At 49.4% G+C, this 16,621-nt stretch overlaps 7 protein-coding genes across 7 annotated transcripts; 4 read left to right on the forward strand and 3 right to left on the reverse strand.

Annotated features, from left to right (window-relative positions):
- Positions 1-764: 764 nt before the first annotated feature.
- N7471_012231 (cystathionine beta-lyase STR3) lies at positions 765-2,209 on the forward strand (the record flags this gene model as incomplete). The annotated part of the gene is made up of 3 exons (XM_057284950.1): positions 765-980; positions 1,054-2,097; positions 2,156-2,209. 3 exons carry the CDS (start codon positions 765-767, stop codon positions 2,207-2,209), a joined length of 1,314 nt encoding a protein of 437 aa, XP_057131216.1.
- A 271-nt stretch (positions 2,210-2,480) lies between these two features.
- Positions 2,481-3,645, forward strand: N7471_012232 (uncharacterized protein; the record flags this gene model as incomplete). Its single annotated transcript, XM_057284951.1, has 2 exons — positions 2,481-2,782; positions 2,841-3,645. Exons 1-2 carry the CDS (start codon positions 2,565-2,567, stop codon positions 3,643-3,645), a joined length of 1,023 nt encoding a protein of 340 aa, XP_057131217.1. The 5' UTR covers positions 2,481-2,564.
- A 596-nt stretch (positions 3,646-4,241) lies between these two features.
- On the reverse strand, positions 4,242-6,421 carry N7471_012233 (ferric reductase family protein; the record flags this gene model as incomplete). The annotated part of the gene is made up of 7 exons (XM_057284952.1): positions 4,242-4,248; positions 4,305-5,312; positions 5,365-5,463; positions 5,516-5,767; positions 5,814-5,928; positions 5,981-6,231; positions 6,291-6,421. The coding sequence occupies 7 exons, from the start codon at positions 6,419-6,421 to the stop codon at positions 4,242-4,244; spliced, it is 1,863 nt and encodes a 620-aa protein (XP_057131218.1).
- Positions 6,422-7,198: 777 nt separating this feature from the next.
- On the reverse strand, positions 7,199-8,919 carry N7471_012234 (putative cysteine synthase B; the record flags this gene model as incomplete). Its single annotated transcript, XM_057284953.1, has 3 exons — positions 7,199-7,738; positions 7,820-8,649; positions 8,706-8,919. The coding sequence occupies 3 exons, from the start codon at positions 8,917-8,919 to the stop codon at positions 7,199-7,201; spliced, it is 1,584 nt and encodes a 527-aa protein (XP_057131219.1).
- An 869-nt stretch (positions 8,920-9,788) lies between these two features.
- On the forward strand, positions 9,789-11,796 carry N7471_012235 (MDR family MFS transporter; the record flags this gene model as incomplete). The annotated part of the gene is made up of 7 exons (XM_057284954.1): positions 9,789-9,905; positions 9,959-10,092; positions 10,162-10,955; positions 11,007-11,196; positions 11,246-11,311; positions 11,365-11,418; positions 11,469-11,796. 7 exons carry the CDS (start codon positions 9,789-9,791, stop codon positions 11,794-11,796), a joined length of 1,683 nt encoding a protein of 560 aa, XP_057131220.1.
- A 251-nt stretch (positions 11,797-12,047) lies between these two features.
- Positions 12,048-12,809, forward strand: N7471_012236 (ankyrin repeat domain-containing protein; the record flags this gene model as incomplete). Its single annotated transcript, XM_057284955.1, has 1 exon — positions 12,048-12,809. One exon carries the CDS (start codon positions 12,048-12,050, stop codon positions 12,807-12,809), a length of 762 nt encoding a protein of 253 aa, XP_057131221.1.
- A 1,002-nt stretch (positions 12,810-13,811) lies between these two features.
- Positions 13,812-16,328, reverse strand: N7471_012237 (putative mucin family signaling protein Msb2; the record flags this gene model as incomplete). Its single annotated transcript, XM_057284956.1, has 1 exon — positions 13,812-16,328. One exon carries the CDS (start codon positions 16,326-16,328, stop codon positions 13,812-13,814), a length of 2,517 nt encoding a protein of 838 aa, XP_057131222.1.
- Between the last annotated feature and the right edge of the window lie 293 nt (positions 16,329-16,621).

Here is a 16,621-nt window from a genome sequence, read left to right on the forward strand (position 1 = left end):
TCTTTTTTCTAGATTCCAGACTCGATTCTATAGAGGTATGTGCAATTAGATATGTAGATAGAGATAGTTAAGTAAAGATGTTCGAAGTCCCCCGTGGTCCCGAGAGCCAAGTTGATGACTAACGAGAGTTTACGACTTTCTCCAGAGTATGTATACATCGATATAGCTATGGATATATTATAAAAGAGCATTACACAGCTTCTAATTGGCTTTCACTTAATATGGTTCTTCGCTGGCAATATAAACAAGACCAAAATGCGTTTTAACAAAGAAGCAACTCTTGATATGCCTAGACAAGCTATATCAACATTGATATCAACGTTCATAGTCTCTATATTCACAGGTATTCAGCATTCCCTCATTTAAATCTATATACCACTCTCCTATCCATGGATAAATGTGAAAATAAACGTAATATAACCAATATCAACGCCTTAATCAACTTAATCAACATATAACATAAAAATGATGTTGACTCATAAAAACTCCACATACCTGCATGCCTAATCGGGACTAGCGGATGACGAGATCGCAATGGCGGTGGCTTGACGAATCAGCGCCGACTCAGACGAGTCAGCTTGTCCGGGGGGGAAGATGTGAACTGCTTGGGGATTCTTCGCTTTCTTTTTTTATTTTTATTCCTATTCCCCTTTTTACTTCTGGCATATTCGCATCATTTGAGTCTTGTTTGCTCTCAGTTAACCTCAATTACCTTCTATACACGCATACACACTCTCTCTCCCTCTTTCTGCCCCGCTACAGCGATGTCGGCTTCAGGATCCGGAATTCCCAATGCTGCCTCGGGGTCATCCAGCGGTGTGAAGAAGGGTTTCCCTCAGGTTGACCTGTCAGGCCATGATCTTCCACCTTCCCCTGCCCCGTCCAGCCCTCATACCGGTCGCCGGTACAATATTGCCACCGAACTGGTCTTCACCGAGGGCAGTGACCAATACAATGCCAGCAGCGTTCCTATCTATCAGGTACAGATCCACCCCCGGTGACACCATGATGCTTTCAAGTGAACATAAATGCTGATCATACTAAATCATATAGAGTGCTACCTTCAAGCAAACCTCCTACGCCGGCGGTGGAGAGTATGACTATACACGCTCCGGTAACCCCACTCGCACACATCTTGAGCGTCACTTGGCCAAGATCATGTCGGCACAGCGCGCCCTGGTGGTGTCCTCCGGTATGGCAGCCTTGGACGTGATTACAAGACTTCTTCGCCCTGGTGATGAGGTGGTCACTGGTGACGACCTCTACGGCGGCACCAACCGTCTGCTTAAGTACCTCTCGACCAACGGCGGAATCATCGTGCACCACGTCGACACCACACAGCCCGAGAAGGTCCAGGAGGTGCTGAGCTCGAAGACAACCATGGTGCTACTCGAGACCCCCACAAACCCCCTGATCAAGATCGTCGATATCGGAAAAATTGCCACCGCCGCGCATGAAGCCAACCCTGCCTGCATTGTCTCTGTGGACAACACTATGATGTCTCCCCTTCTCTTGAACCCGCTAGACTTTGGCGCAGATGTCGTCTACGAGAGTGGTACCAAATACCTCTCCGGCCACCACGACCTGATGGCCGGTGTCATTGCCGTGAACGACTTGCAGCTCGGAGAACGCCTATACTACCCGATCAACGCATCAGGATGCGGCCTGTCACCGTTCGACTCTTGGCTGCTGCTGCGTGGCGTGAAGACGTTGAAGGTCCGCATGGAACAGCAGCAGAGCAATACCCAGCGCATTGCAGAGTTCCTTGAGTCGCTTGGCTTCAAGGTGCGCTACCCCGGTTTGCGGTCCCACCCGCAATACGAACTTCACAATTCCATGGCGCGGGGCGCCGGTGCTGTGCTCTCGTTCGAGACCGGTGACACGGCCATGAGCGAGCGCATTGTGGAGAGCGCCAAGATTTGGGCTATCAGTGTCAGCTTTGGCTGTGTCAACAGTCTGATCAGTATGCCGTGCCGTATGAGTCATGCTAGCATTGACGCAAAGACGCGGGCGGAGCGCGCTTTCCCTGAAGACTTGATCCGGTTGTGTGTTGGTATTGAGGATGTGGATGACTTGATTGACGACTTGCAACGAGCGGTATGTATTATGTGTGTCCCTTGCATAATTTGGATTTCTGCTAACATTTCTCTCTTAGTTGGTGCAAGCTGGTGCGGTTAATGTCACTCTGGAGGGTATTGAAGCTCGTTAGATATGTAGTTAAGATCTTGGTATTTGGCGTTGGGGGAATTTAAAATAAGAATAAGAGTATAATGAAGCAAATACTTCCATTGTATATTGTCCTATCTCGAGAATGTACGGAGTACATATGTAGATATGTATCTATGGATGTATCCATGGATGGAACAGCGTTTAGCCGATAAGCTATCGGGCCGGCATCGGAGAACCGGCGCCGGGTCGTGCCCGGGTCATTCTCGTCCGAAGCTGGGGGAGATCAATAGATATAATAATCTCTCAGATCTTGCATTTGTAATTCGTCTTGTCTCATTTGACCTTATCTCGTTAACCCTTTACTCAATGCATAACCTCTCTCTCGTCCATACTATATGAGCATGAATCGGGATGTTGTTGCGCAAGATACAATATTTACAATGGCGACAGTAAAGCAGGAACAGGGTCAGGAACGTCAAGGACAGACCCCCAACAAGCACTCCACATCTTCAACATGGAATACCAAGGATCTGGGCAAGCGAATCGGCGTCGATGTCACTAGCGCAGCAACAGCCGGCGCGCTGACCTGCCCATTGATCACCATCATTGATCGGTAAGTGACTATCACAGTTCTCGGGTGCTATTAATGAGTATAAGACTAATTCCTCCAGTGCAATCATGGAAAAAGCCTCAAAAGGCTTCCCAATTGGCCAAACAATCAACAACTGCATTCGATCGATGGTCGCTCGACCTAGCGGCTTCTTCTTCAGCACTCCATTCATCCTCATCTACACCCTTTACACCTCAACCTACCTCACAGCAAACGCAATCGACACCCTCAGATCAATAACACACAATCAGCCCTACAACGCCATCGATACAGGCCTCCCCAAATTCTTCGCAACAACAATAGTCAATATGACAATCTGCGTCTACAAAGACGCGCGCTTCGCCAAAATGTTCGGCGCCTCTCCTCCCTCCGCATCGCCAGTTAGAAACAGTACCATAAATACAAACCCCGTCGCGCGGCAGTACAGCTCCGCTTTGCGCGCACCACACCCTCCCTCCGCACCCACAGCACCAACCCTCCAAATACCCAAAGTCTCCTACGGCCTCTTTTGTCTCCGCGACAGCATCACAATCTGGGCTTCTTTCAATATCCCCGCCCTCATCGCGCCCTCAATCCCAGACTTCCTCGCTTCAAGCCCAACCATGAAATCCAGCATTGCACAATTTGCCTGTCCCGCTGCTATGCAGTTCGCTAGTACGCCCATGCACCTCCTAGGTTTGGATCTGTATAACCGACAGCCTGTCGGTGGTCTGCCTTGGACGGAACGTGTGGCGCGGATTCGTCGCGATTATGTGCCTAGCTGTTTTGCGCGCATGGGAAAGATTGTTCCTGCATACGGTGTTGGTGGTGTGGTCAATGTGCGGATGAGGGATTCCTTGATGAAGAGAGTCGAGAGGGGGGAGTGATTTGGATTTGATTCAATATCAAGGATTCAAAAGAGGAAGAAGAAATATGCTGATCCTTGTGAGAAGCGCGGAAGGTAGGATTTCGGTGGGCTAATGACCTGATGATCTCTTCATTTTGTTTTCATTTAATGTTTAGATTTGCATCTCGTGGTTGATCTTTTGATCCCACGTTTCTTTCTCATCTCTCCACTCAGCCTTATGGGATTAATGCTCGGCGTTTTTGTTTTTTCGGGCTTTGGCCTCGGTGTTTCATATCCCCAGACTTTGTTTTATATTTGGCCATGGCGGTGATTGTTTCGGATATCTTTTCTGTACTATCTAGCTCATACTTAGATTGCTGTGTATTCACCTGGGACTTAGTACAGACTCGGGCTTTAGACTGGTTTAGAGGGTCTTGGCCGTTAATAACTTGGATTTTCTTTTAACATTGCTCTTTTGGATTAAGTAATTATGTGATCTCTTTTGGTTAAGCAAACATCGAATCCTAGGACTTAGATCGAAACATGTATGCTTGGGGGCAATAAATAGGTACATTGACAGAAGAGAGAAAGAGAGTAGGATCAATCCAGCAGATGATACTCCATATCAAAAAGCACTCACCACCTGTAGAAGCCAGTTAGCCAACCGTGATCAACATAGCAAACAAACCGAAGACTTACACAAAAGGCTCCGTATGCAAATACAGCTCCTCAACCTCACCTCCAAACACCCTAGCCTGCGCCAAAGCAGTTGCATTCCGAGTATCATGCAGCATAGAAGCTGGACCACAAACCAAAACTCCAACCCGTTGCTTCTTCTGAAGATGCTTCCCTTGTACATGTGCCATGGCAACAGTGCGCGCAACCAGACCAGGAAGATCAGGCCGAGCATTGCGGTGAACATTCAAACTGAAACTTCCCGTGGTAGTAATCTCAGCCGGCGGCACCTTACCAGCCGTGCTTTTAACGTCGTCAGACTCCGAAGCCGAGGAAATTCCGGATCCCCGTTTGTCAGTGATGTGCACAGACACCGCAGTCTCGAATCCGTTGTCCGAGTCCGCGGATAACATGGTCGATTCCGATAGCCGTGATTCGATCTCCTCGATGTACCAATCTGCCATGGCTTGGTCACGCGTGGAGAAGACAACTTGGAGGTTCCGCCGGGACGGTGGTGTTTTCTCGCTTCTCGGTGCGTTCATTCCCGTCAGCCGGAGCGCTTCGTCTACCATGGCTAGTGAGAACCCGCCTCCCGAGCCGCCGGCGATCACTAGAATCGTGTCGAATTGCGCCATGTGGGGTTCGCTGACGCCGCCGTACGGTCCCTCCATTAAGATCTTCTTCGTGCAGCCTGGATTCTTGGATGCCATTGCTCTAAGGCGTCCGGTGGCACCGCCGCGTGGTTTGATGTAGAATACTAGTTCTGAGGCTTTGCCTATTTCGTCTGGATTGCGACATGCGGAGGAGATGGTGAAGGGATGGGCGGTGAGTAGATGTAAGTCTGATGTGAGGAAGCGCACGAATACGTGCTGGCCCGGGGTCCATTTGATGATTGATGGGACTGCAACGCGAACAAGACCGCTAGGGAGAGTCTCGAGGGTTGCGTTGTGGATGCCGTGCATTAGATAGGTACGGATGTGGCTGGTTATCAGGCTGAGGAAGTAGATCACGCCTGAGGCTATGAAGTAGTCCCTGATATATGTTAGTGCAAGGTCATCGTGGGGCTCATTGGAGTCGAACATACCAAGAAGAGAGCCGGAAATCACAGTGAAGGAAGAAAAACACGACAAATACCACCGCCACAAAGATGTGCGTGGCTTTGAAGAATTCGTAGAATCGATTGCTGTAGAGGAGTTAAGAAATTTGTCTTTCAGTAGTCAGAGGTGTGATCTTACCGAATGAATGGTAAAGACATGAGGGTTAGATATGTCTGTGAGATGAGAGCAGCAACCCCTGTCCAGTAGACAACACTTGTCTTCCACTGATACATCATATCCCCCTTCCAGATATGATATATGATATAAGGGAATGTGTGAATCAAAGCCAACACAAACATCGCATAGCTAGTCCAGTGGTGGAACACTTGAAGTTTCTCATGCGGAATACCAGTCACACCAGAGATCATGTTGGCTTTCGTGCTCAGTGCCCTAAAAGGTCAGCAACCGAATTGCATGCTCCGAATCCAATACTCACAGTACAAATGGAAGCAGCGCAAGAGCCATCCAGCCCGACCGAGTCGCAATCGGAGGACTACTTCCATAAGAAGCATCCGTTGGCCAGTAATAAGGTTGGGGGCCGAGTGTCATCGCTATAAAGAGTTAACCACCATTCTCGTCAAACCTTCGCAAATCCAAACTCACCGAAGAAGAATACAGCGCCTACTGCGCCTAGAATCACCACGCCCAACGCCGGAGACCAATATCGCAGCGCAGGCAATCGATATCCACGATAAGACAAGTATCGTGAGGCGGAGGTGAACATGCGCCATGGTCTGGTCCGTTTCACTCTATCTGGAGCGAATCGTACAAGCAAGTTCGAGATCGCGAACACTCCAATCACCGCACACATGAAGTAGACAGTGTTTAATGCGTAAACATGGTCGGCTTGGTACCTAGAACAGATTTCTGATAAGCACGTATACATGTAGGTAACTCGGAAGAAAGCGCATACCAGTATCGCCAGGAATAGTTGCGATAGAGACATTGAGCTTCGGTCAGTTTGCATTTATCGGCGCGAGACGAATGAAGCATCACCGGCTGATCGAGCCAGGGCGTGCCCTGGGCCATCTTCATGTCCATCATTTTGTGCGACCGAAAAGAAGTGACACCAATACCAACACCTACAATGTAATGGTTAAGGAAATTCAGATATTATGAAATACATAAGGTATGATCGGCAGGTCTGGAGCAAATTTTGTTTCTGGATGATTGAACCGAAAACGGGATATCTCCTTAATTCTCCTTGTACCTGTCGAGGGGGTTTGAATGTACATTCTAGTCATTTCAATTATCCTGGCCGATCACCCGAGGGGATTTGCTCACAATTGAGCATATTTCATGTAGAGATGGGGTCTGCAGTCATTCAGAGACTCGTGGTTGGTTGGAATATCACAGGCTAAATGGACTAGAGCATATTTGCGCTTGATACAAATTGGATCTGACATCTGACATCTGACATCGTGTTTGGGCTACTACCCCTCGGAAAATATCATACATCGTGCATATATCTTGCATGTCTTCCGAATATTCCGGGATTCCCTCGAATGCGAGCTATTCAACGCATGCGGAGCAACTTGAGGCTCGAGCCACGGTGGACACTGTGGTCTCTTACGTGTGGGAAGATGGTGGAAAGGAGTCGAAACAATATTCTCATTGAAAGAGTCATAGGGTGGTATGCGCCAAACAATACTAAATCAATGAAGTAATCGAAAACAATAACCTTGGAAGTAAAAAAAAGAAGAAAAGAAGGGGCAAAAGAAATCGAGGCACAATATGTCTGCATCGGGACTAGCGCCTCACATGGCAGATCCAACCCTACATTCCGCATTTTCCCAGTCGATTGCGCTATGATCCTGAGTCTCAGGTTCTCTGTTCAAGGGGAACCGCTGCAATGGAGACAGTAGCCCCGATAGGCCCCTTGGTAGTGGAGATCGGACTCTCACTCCCGATTCCATACATCCTCAGCGCACGGTGGCCTCCACGCACGCTGTCTGCTTCGAGGCCCTTCGCCCGAAGCACGCTGGTGGCCACGCGTGCCGAATCCCCATCGTAGCATACCACGAGAACGTGATGCCGTCCCAGATCTGAGACCAAGACGTCATCCTTGAAGATCTTCTCCAGCTCCACCCATTGCGCCTCCAGAACACCTGGGTCCGAAAACGGTGACGGGCTATGAGGCCCAACGCTAGACAATGGCAAGTTCATCGAGCCGGGGAGGTGCCACGCGGAGAAATCGTCCGGCTGGCGCAGGTCCAGAACGCGATTCTGCGGCTTGAGGACAATCTCGCTCAATAGGCTTTGCGCAAGGGATCGCGGTGATCCATAAAATTGCGGTAGGACCTCTAAAGCATCCCGCTCCCAGCTCTCGTCATATCGGTGCAGGTCAACTTTCGTCAGGCTCTAGTAAATAGAGGATAGGTTAGCTTTTTTTTTCTAAGGTGGACTCGTTAAACGCCAGCACGTCATGGAGGTGGTATTTACCTCGTTTCGGATTGGGTGGAATTGCTGCTCGCCTAGCTTTTGGAAGTACTCGTCGATGTACTGGTACGGTAGGTCGCAGCAGAGGAAGACGCAGTGGATTGTGTCATCTGGCCCTGCGAGCTCAGATAGGGTTCCCGCAGCCTTACGCTTTGCCAACGTCTGGAAGAGACCTTGAAGGTTGAACCCGGATGATGGGCCACAGACCAATCCTTCTCGGCATAGGTTCAGGGAGAGAGTGTATGACTCGGCCGATCCAACTTCTTCGATAGTATCCACCGCTGCTTTCCAGGGAAATTCAACAGGGCGCATTAGAGCATATGACCTGGGACCAGGTACCCGGTCACCAGGGGCGGTGCAAACACCAAGTCGGTAAACGGATGGCTTCACGTCTTTGAAATAGGTCCCCAGACCGGTCATGGTACCAGACGTGCCCATACCAGCGCAGAGAACGTTTATTTCAGGCAGCTGCTTGAAGATCTGTGGTCCGGTCCATCGGATATGAGACTTCCAGTTGTTGTTGTTTTCGTATTGGTTTGGATTGACAATTGTTTCCGACTCCAGGGCCATTCTTCGGGCATTTTGAATGCCGCCTCGTTCGTCTAAAGGCTCTGGTTGAGACGGTCCACCGAACAAGGTGATGTCGAGACCGAAGAATTGCATCAGCTTCAGTTTTGCATCGCTGGTTTTGTTGCTCAGAAAAGCCCGAGTGTCATTTACTCCGTGCATGACTCGGGCAACCATGGACATCGAAATCACTGTTGATCCGGAGCTGTATTCGATGATCCGTTCTGTTTCGCCGGGCACAACACTAGATTCGAGCATGTTCAATGCTGGCCTCGTGTTAGCTTGCAAATGATGTTTAGCGTTCTCTCAGGGCTTCTCATACCTGGCATTGCCTTGACATTGTTTGCCGGATGCATGGTCATCATTTTGGCATATATCCGCACACCATCTTGATGATAAGGGTTCAAATGAGGTGGCAGCTCTACAAGGGGCAGAGGAGGCTGACAGTCCGGGTCGAAGTATTTCTTCAGCGAGTCAGTGCCGAAGTATACATTGCGCTCGTTTATATTGGTCATTTTCTCGGAAGAATTGATCATCTTGTTGAGACACACTTGTGCAAGATATAGATGCTGATAGTCGAGTAGCTCTATTGCATGAGTTTGAAGAGCAACCTTCTCGAGTGATGAAAGCAAATATGAGAGAAGAAAACCCCGGGTCACTCTGGGCAATTATACAGAATAAATTTCTATAGCGTCCATTACTTGCCCCTCCCTCCATCCTGTTGCGTCTTTCTTGGCGTCCGAGAGGTAAGAAAGTAAGATCTACTCTTACTCCACTAGTGAGTATCCCACCACACGACTCAATATGAGGGTTAAATGCCATAGGTGGACGCTGTAAGCCCTGGAAATTCGCTACTACGATGAACAAGGAAATCGCGTGGAGCGATCTCGGGAATTTTGACCACAGTCCAAGTGTAGATCAGACCCTGTAAGGCAAGCCTCTTTGTCACAGGAATTGGACATAAAACGGTTGAAAACGGAATATTTCACACTGGAGCTGCGTCATGCTCTGGTATTCTTGATGTCGTACCTTGTAATATTCTAGAATCAAATTGTTCATAGGTTGACAAGGTCCCCAGGAATGGATTCAATAATCCCACAGGTCCTCACATTTAATTGCTTATTAGCTGAAAATATTCCGATATCCCGAGGTATATTATACCAAGAGGCGGGTACCTTGAGGGTGTTTGAGAAGTTTTGTCAACTTTGAGACGCAGATCTTCTGTCAAGGTGCTCAGACCAAATGCCGATCAATGAATGACAAATGACGAATGTCAATAGATGAGATTGACTATTCCGCTCTAGTCTCTCTACAGCCTTCTTTTTTTATATTTCCTTTTCTCTTTCTGTCGCGTTTTCGGATCCTGGGTGTCTGTTTACTTTCTAACCCTTCATATCAACACATCATGACAGGGGCACTCGAAAATTCAAACTCAACAGAGGATGTCGCGGTCGAGAAGAATGGTACAAATGTCACTTTCAATGAACAAACTAATTATGTACCTAAGCGCACAATTATCACGGTTAGTGGATGCGGTAACAAGTAATATATGGCCCAGCTAATGACAACTCCTAGATCTTCCTGGCATGTTCCAGCGTTGATCTCCTGGCATTGATGGACCAGACAACGCTGGCGGCCAGTTTGTCTATCATAGGAAATGCATTAGGAGCCAGCAATCAGACATCTTGGATTTCGGGCGGTTACTTCGTGTGAGTACTCTTTTCTCTTGCAGTCATTATCATTATACTACTCAGTCAAACTAACAACTCGCGGCACAGAACTTCAACATGTTTCCAACTACTATATGGGAAGCTATCCGACATCTGGTCTCGCAAGCTTGTGCTCTTCGTCGGCCTAGCCATTTTCTTCTTCGGGTCATTAGCAGCTTCCCTTGCGCAGACAGCGACGCAATTGATTATCTTCCGTGCTTTTACCGGAGTTGGTGGCGGTGGTCTCATGACCGTCGCACAGATGATCGTCAGCGACGTGGTCCCTCTTCGTGAACGAGGAAAATATCAGGGTATTCTAGGCGCCGTCGTTGCTATTGCCAATGGCATTGGCCCTGTCATCGGAGGTGCGCTAGCCTCCATTTCACAAGACTCGTGGCGATGGATCTTCCGCTTGAACCTACCGCTCACTGCATTAACCACGCTGGCTGTTTTGTTCTTTATGCCCCTTCGAAAAGTCACTGGCGACTGGAAAGTCAAGCTGAAGGCAATTGATTTCTTTGGCGCGCTTCTGGCTCTCGGGGGAACCTCGGTCTTGCTGCTTGGCTTGACTTGGGGCGGTGGTGAGTATAAATGGAACTCGGCGCATGTTATTGCGACTCTGGTCGCTGGGTTTGCCATCTCTGTTGCTTTTGTGGCGTGGCAATGGAAGGGTGCGTCGACACCGCTGGTTCCGATGCATATCTTCCAGGGTAGGATTGTGAATGGCGCATGTTTGACCATGTTCATCAACGGGTGGAACTTTTTGGTGCAAGTCTACTATATTCCCACTTTCTATCAGCTGGTATTTGGATATTCGACGGTGAAAGCGGCTGCAATGCTCCTCCCTATTACCCTCATGCAAAGTATGAATCCTCTTCTTCTTAGTTGTGTTGCTATGCTGACTTCCTTCACAGCTATCAGCAGTACAGGCTCTGGCCTTATTGTACACTGGGTAGGTCGCTACCGCGAATGCATCCTTTTTGGATGGATTATCTGGGCTGTTGGCCTTGGCCTTTTCTCGACACTTGATCAGCATTCGGGATTGGGAAAGCAGATTGGGTATGGCATTCTGACTGGTGTCGGGGTTGGAAATACTTTGCAGCCGTATGTGACTCCCTATCCTGGTCCACTAAACTATGCTAATTCCCTATAGCTCTCTCATTGCCGTTCAAGCCGGTGTCGAGAGACGGGATATGGCTGTGATAACCTCATTCAGGAAGTGAGTAACGCCCATAGTAATATCAGCCATTTTATGGAGCTAACAATGAGCAGCTTCGTACGAAACCTCGGCGGCACTCTCGGACTCGCTATTGCTGGAACTATCATGTAAGGGTTCTTTCAAATCTGTTAGCTTGTTTTCTTATTAATCAATACAGAAATAATATTGTCTCGTCGTCCATCTCAGTCCTCAATCTCGACGAATCTCAGTCCCGCTCTCTTCTGTCGAGCCCACAAAGCTATCTATCAAAGTTATCTGCAGAAGATGCTGAGCATGTCCGTGATGTGCTGACACCGGCATATCAAAAGGGATTTCGTATCATCTTCATTGTCGGCGCATCCCTTGCGACATTTGCTTTCTTTTTGGCTGTTTGGTTGATGCCACAGGTTGGTTTGAACCGAGCGGACGATCAAGCTTTGAAGGAAGAAGCAAAGAACCGGCTCAATGGAGACTTGGACGAGGAAAAAAGAGAGAGTCGGATCTAATTTACTTTGAGCTCACAAAAGAACCGGAACACTCTATGGGGAACTTTGGCATATAAACCATTTATTTTAATATTTTCTTAGATATTACATTTGCAAACTCGCTCGAGGCCATAGCTCCACCCCTAACACAGGCTCATTTAAATTTTGACATGATCGAGGCCTTGGAAATTGTGCGAGTTGTAAACTAGGATTTCATCAGCTCTGACATTGAGTAAGGCCTGCAGGTTGCAGCAAGCAGGGGTGATCTCAAGATGTTTGAACTTCTCGGGGAATACGGGTTCGAGCTTAGCAGCAACGGCCAGGCGTCTGCTTTAAAGCATGCGATAGGCAGCAATCATTGCGATGTGGTCAAGCATATCCTAGACGGAGGAATTGCTGAAGCAGATATCGTGTCTGCGGTTAACATTGGCCTGGAGTATGTAGCACGCTTGGGTGGTCTCAAGATGTTTGAACTCCTCGCAGAATACGGATTCAGGGTTAGCGGCATACAAGAGGCATATACGTTAAAGAATGCAATAGGCGACGGCCATAGCAATGTGGTCAAGTTTCTCTTAGACGGAGGACTTGCTGAAGCAGATGTCGTTTCTGAGGTGAAGGATGGCCTATACCATGCAGCATTCATGGGCGCACTTGAGATGTTTGAACTTCTCGAAGAATACGGATTCGAAGTCAGGAGCAGCACATATCTCATTGAAGCAGCGCAAAAGGACTGTCTTCCATTGGTTAAGTTTCTGATGGACCACAACAAAGTTGATATCAATGCCCAAGGCAGTGAATCTTCGATGGCGCCTCTTCATTTCGCAGCAGAGCATGGCAATATTGACATAGTCAGCTTCCTTCTCGACGAAGGGGCTGATATCAATGCCCCAATAAGGAAGAATTTGTCCCGCGATGGCTCCACACCTCGGACTCCGTGTGCTGTTGACCTGGCGAGAGCGAAGGGTCATCTTAAAGTGGTTAAGCTTCTCTGCGAAAGGGGACCGAAAGGATACAGTCCTGCGGAGGATGGGTGACTTTCTGCAACCTCAGTCTTAGGGTGCATAAATCCGCTCTCATCCAACTCGATGTATTAGCCGAATATTCACTCCAAATTTATTGGTCTATGAAAGTGTCACCTGATACAATGTATGTCATGACACTGAGTTTGGCAACGAGCTGTACTATATTCTGTAAGGGCTAGATCGTGCTACCTTGAACATAACAAGGCTACACTAGAATTTACTTCCCTAAGAGAGGATTGAAAAAAGGAGATCTACTCGTCACATTGACGGGCTCACATCCACATCTACAAGGCCACACGGCACTTGGGCACATTTCATACATCTGTACAGAAACGCGGAAACGCAGAAACGCAAAAAAAACACAATTGAGATACAACACAGAGAGACAGGGAGGGATAGAGAGATAGAGAGATGTAAGGAGAGAGGAAATAAGGGCAGGAGAAAAAAAGCCATTGGCTCTGTCAAAAGGATGCCACCCAAATCCATTATTAATGTGCAAGTCCAAAGACTGAATGACCAACAGTTCATAAGAGAGAGCTTTCAAGTGGAAGCCAAAAGTAGAGAAAAGATTTCGTCCCAAATTTGGTTGTCCCAGTGCCATTGAAAGGAGTAAAGGGATAAAAAGAAAATATTTGGTGAACAAAAGGGGGAATATGTCAAGAAAGAAAAAAAAAGATAACGCGACACACGCAGCGACGACAAACCGTCGCTCGGAGTATCATGTTGAGAAGAAAAAAGGCCGGTCAAAAATTGCACAGAAAGAAGAGATACGTGATATGTGACATGTAAATCCTTGGCGGATGATGGACAATGAAAATGAAGTTTTGTGCAGTCTCTCTGTCCCTGCCTCTGTTGGAGAGTGGGGAGAGCATGAGCGCATTCAAAGGAGCAGTTATCTCAGAAGAAATAAGGGTCTTTGAAGGCCCGGTGCCCTCTGATTGTCGTCGTAGGGTCCAAAAGGAGGTAGGGTGTGATGGAAGGAGTGGTGTATACGTCGTATTGTCAAAAGCACGTCTAGTTCCATCCCAAAGAGTTCTCCGCCATAACAGGAGCGCTGATCATCTGCGAACGAGCAGTTCCACGGCTACCATGGCTGGGGGCACGGCCACCGGCAGCGAACATCGAACCAGCGGCGGAACCTCCCTGGCTCATCTGCTCAACGGTCGAGCTAGAGCGCTGGTGCAGCTGCTTTCTCTTGCGGTAGCGGCGGGCAACCCAGAACATACCCGCACCGTAAGCGGCAGCACCGGCCACGACACCGACTCCGATTCCAACTGAGCTAGCCTTAGCCTTGGAGCTGCCGGCAGAGCCATCGTTGTTGTCGTTGTTGCCACTGTCCGGGCCATCATTGCTGCCGCCGTGGTTGTTGCCGCCAGTCGAGTCGCTGTCACCACTAGGGTAGTTTCCAGAGAACTCGAGGGGAATCGTGGGGTCAACCATTGCCATCAATGACTGGATAGATTCGCTAGCCTGGTTGTAAAGAGCAGAGTTGGGATTAATCTTAAGCGCTTTCAGAGCATCGACCTTGTCACGAGGGAAATAGAAGATAGCAAGGGTGGCGTTATAGCCCGTAGACTGCCAGTTGTAGTAAGGCTCAATAGCAAACATAACTGGGCTGTCCTTAGCAGAGAGGGTTGGCAAAGCGTTCTCAATGGCCTGAGGGGTGTAGTTGAAGATTTGCGACGACGACAAGGGAGTGGTTGCAACAAATGACCAGGGCAGCTGGCTGTTGAAACCAAGCTGGAGCAAGATGGAGTCGGACGGAGGCTCGGTGACCTCGTTCGATGGGGTGATAGAGCCAGGGAGCGATGGTGGTGCCGTGGGCTTCGAGGTCTGACCGGAGGTCGAGCTCTCGGTGGCGGTGACGGTTGGCACGATAAGGATGGTCGATGGCATCCAGTCGTTGTCGTTGGAGGTGGAGGGCGTAGGCGTCTCAGTCGGGGTCTGAGGCTCCACAGTGGTCTTAGCCGTACTCACTTCTTCGCTCGTCGAAGTCGACGAGGGAAGAGGGGTGGAAACTGGGTGAGAGGTGGGGACGGGAACCTTGGAGCTCTCGTGAGAGCCACTACCGGGAACAGAGGCGGTAGTGGTAGTGCCTATCAAAGGAGCTGAGGCAGTGCTAGAACCAGAGACAGTTTCAGATCCAGAAGTAGAGGTAGCATCAGAGCCGGGCGAATGCGGGACGGGAACTGATAGGGTCTTAGTCGGGGTGGGGATGGCACCAGTGTTGGTACCAGGAATGAGACCAGTCGACTTGGACGGCAGAAGACCACCATTTGGCATAGACGCAGTCGGAATCAAAGCGGTGCTACCAGTACCAGTAGAGGTGACACCAAGCAGGGAATCCACGCCTGACACGAGACCACCGACGAAATCACCAGAAGTTGTAGTTCCAGAGGGGGTGGGGATGGTCGACGGTGGGCTAGTAGCGGAAGCGGGCACGCTGACTGGGATGGTAGGTGAACTAGAAGCGTCCGAGGACATAGTAGCACTTGTGCTGTTGCCGGTAGAAGATTTGTCACCCAGGCCCAAAAGGTCAGAAAGATCCGACCCCGAGCCTGTGCTTGAGGCTGCGCTGCTGATCGTGTTGGCGATAGAGGAGCCAGTGGGTGTCGCCGAGACGGAGCTGGTGGTTGTTGATTCGCCCAAAATGCCACCCAATCCTGAGGTCAGGTCACCAAGGAGACCGTCGCTGGAGGATGTAGCAGGAGTAGAAGAAGCAGGCGAAGTTACCTTAGCCAATGAATCGGAGGCGGGGGTCGTCGCAGTGGAGGATGTGGTCGCAGTCGAGGATGTGGACTCACTTCCGAGGACGTTGCCCAAACCCGAGGTCAAATCACCAACGAGACCGTCGCTGGAGGATGTAGCAGGAGTAGAAGAAGCAGGCGAAGTTACCTTAGCCGATGAGTCGGAGGCGGGGGTCGCAGTGGAGGATGTGGAGTCACCTCCGAGGACGTTACCCAAATTCGACGTCAAATCACCAAGCAGACCATCGCTAGAGGTTGTAGTCGAAGGAGACGGAGTCGAAGCCTTGGCCGATGAGTCGACCACCGATCCCTGCTTGCTCGTGGTTCCCGCATCGGTAGATGCGGCCTCGGAGTTCTTCGTACTGGTGTTCTCGGTGCTCGGAGCCTCTGTCTTCTGCGTAGTCGTGGTAGTAGTACCAGTCGGTTCACCGCCAATAGTTGTAGTACCAGTAATACGATGGGTGATCTCAGGGTTCTTGGGGTCGATCGAGATGGTCACAACAACGACTTCCTGTCCCTTCTGGGGTTGAGCGGGAGCCGAGGTTTCGGGGGTGGGAGTAGCCGTGGATGAAGAAACCTGGGTAGGAATCAAGTTGTCGAATATACCATCGAGGATCGAGCCAGGTTCGGGCTCAGCGCTTCTGCGAATCGTTCGCTTGACTTCCTGCGGGAAGTACCAACGGGGTCGCTGAACGTGCGCTTCGGGGGCATCTTGAGCTGTGACGAGCTCGAGACCACCTACAGCGAGCAAGGCTGTGAGAACGGAGATAGCGTCGGGACGCATGTTGAACAATTCTGTACGTTATAACTCAGAGTGAGTCTAAGGTCAGTGTACAAAAATGCGATAACCACCGTCTGTCAACACCTCATGAAAGATCAGGGGGTGTGACAAGAGGTAGATCGCCTGGAATATCCGAGTTTCTAACACAACCAAACTTCGGACAATTGTGATAAATTCACACAATTCCAAGATTATTCAGAGTATCCAACGTCTCGATGGCAACCGATGAGACCGAATGGGCGCAAACAATAATTCGACGATAAACGAATGGAAAGGGGGATTTCGATTAATCTGAA

The sequence above is a fragment of the Penicillium samsonianum genome, assembly GCF_028829775.1.
Source record: "Penicillium samsonianum strain IBT 33392 chromosome Unknown utg000007l_segment0_segment0, whole genome shotgun sequence".
Lineage (NCBI taxonomy): Eukaryota > Fungi > Ascomycota > Eurotiomycetes > Eurotiales > Aspergillaceae > Penicillium > Penicillium samsonianum.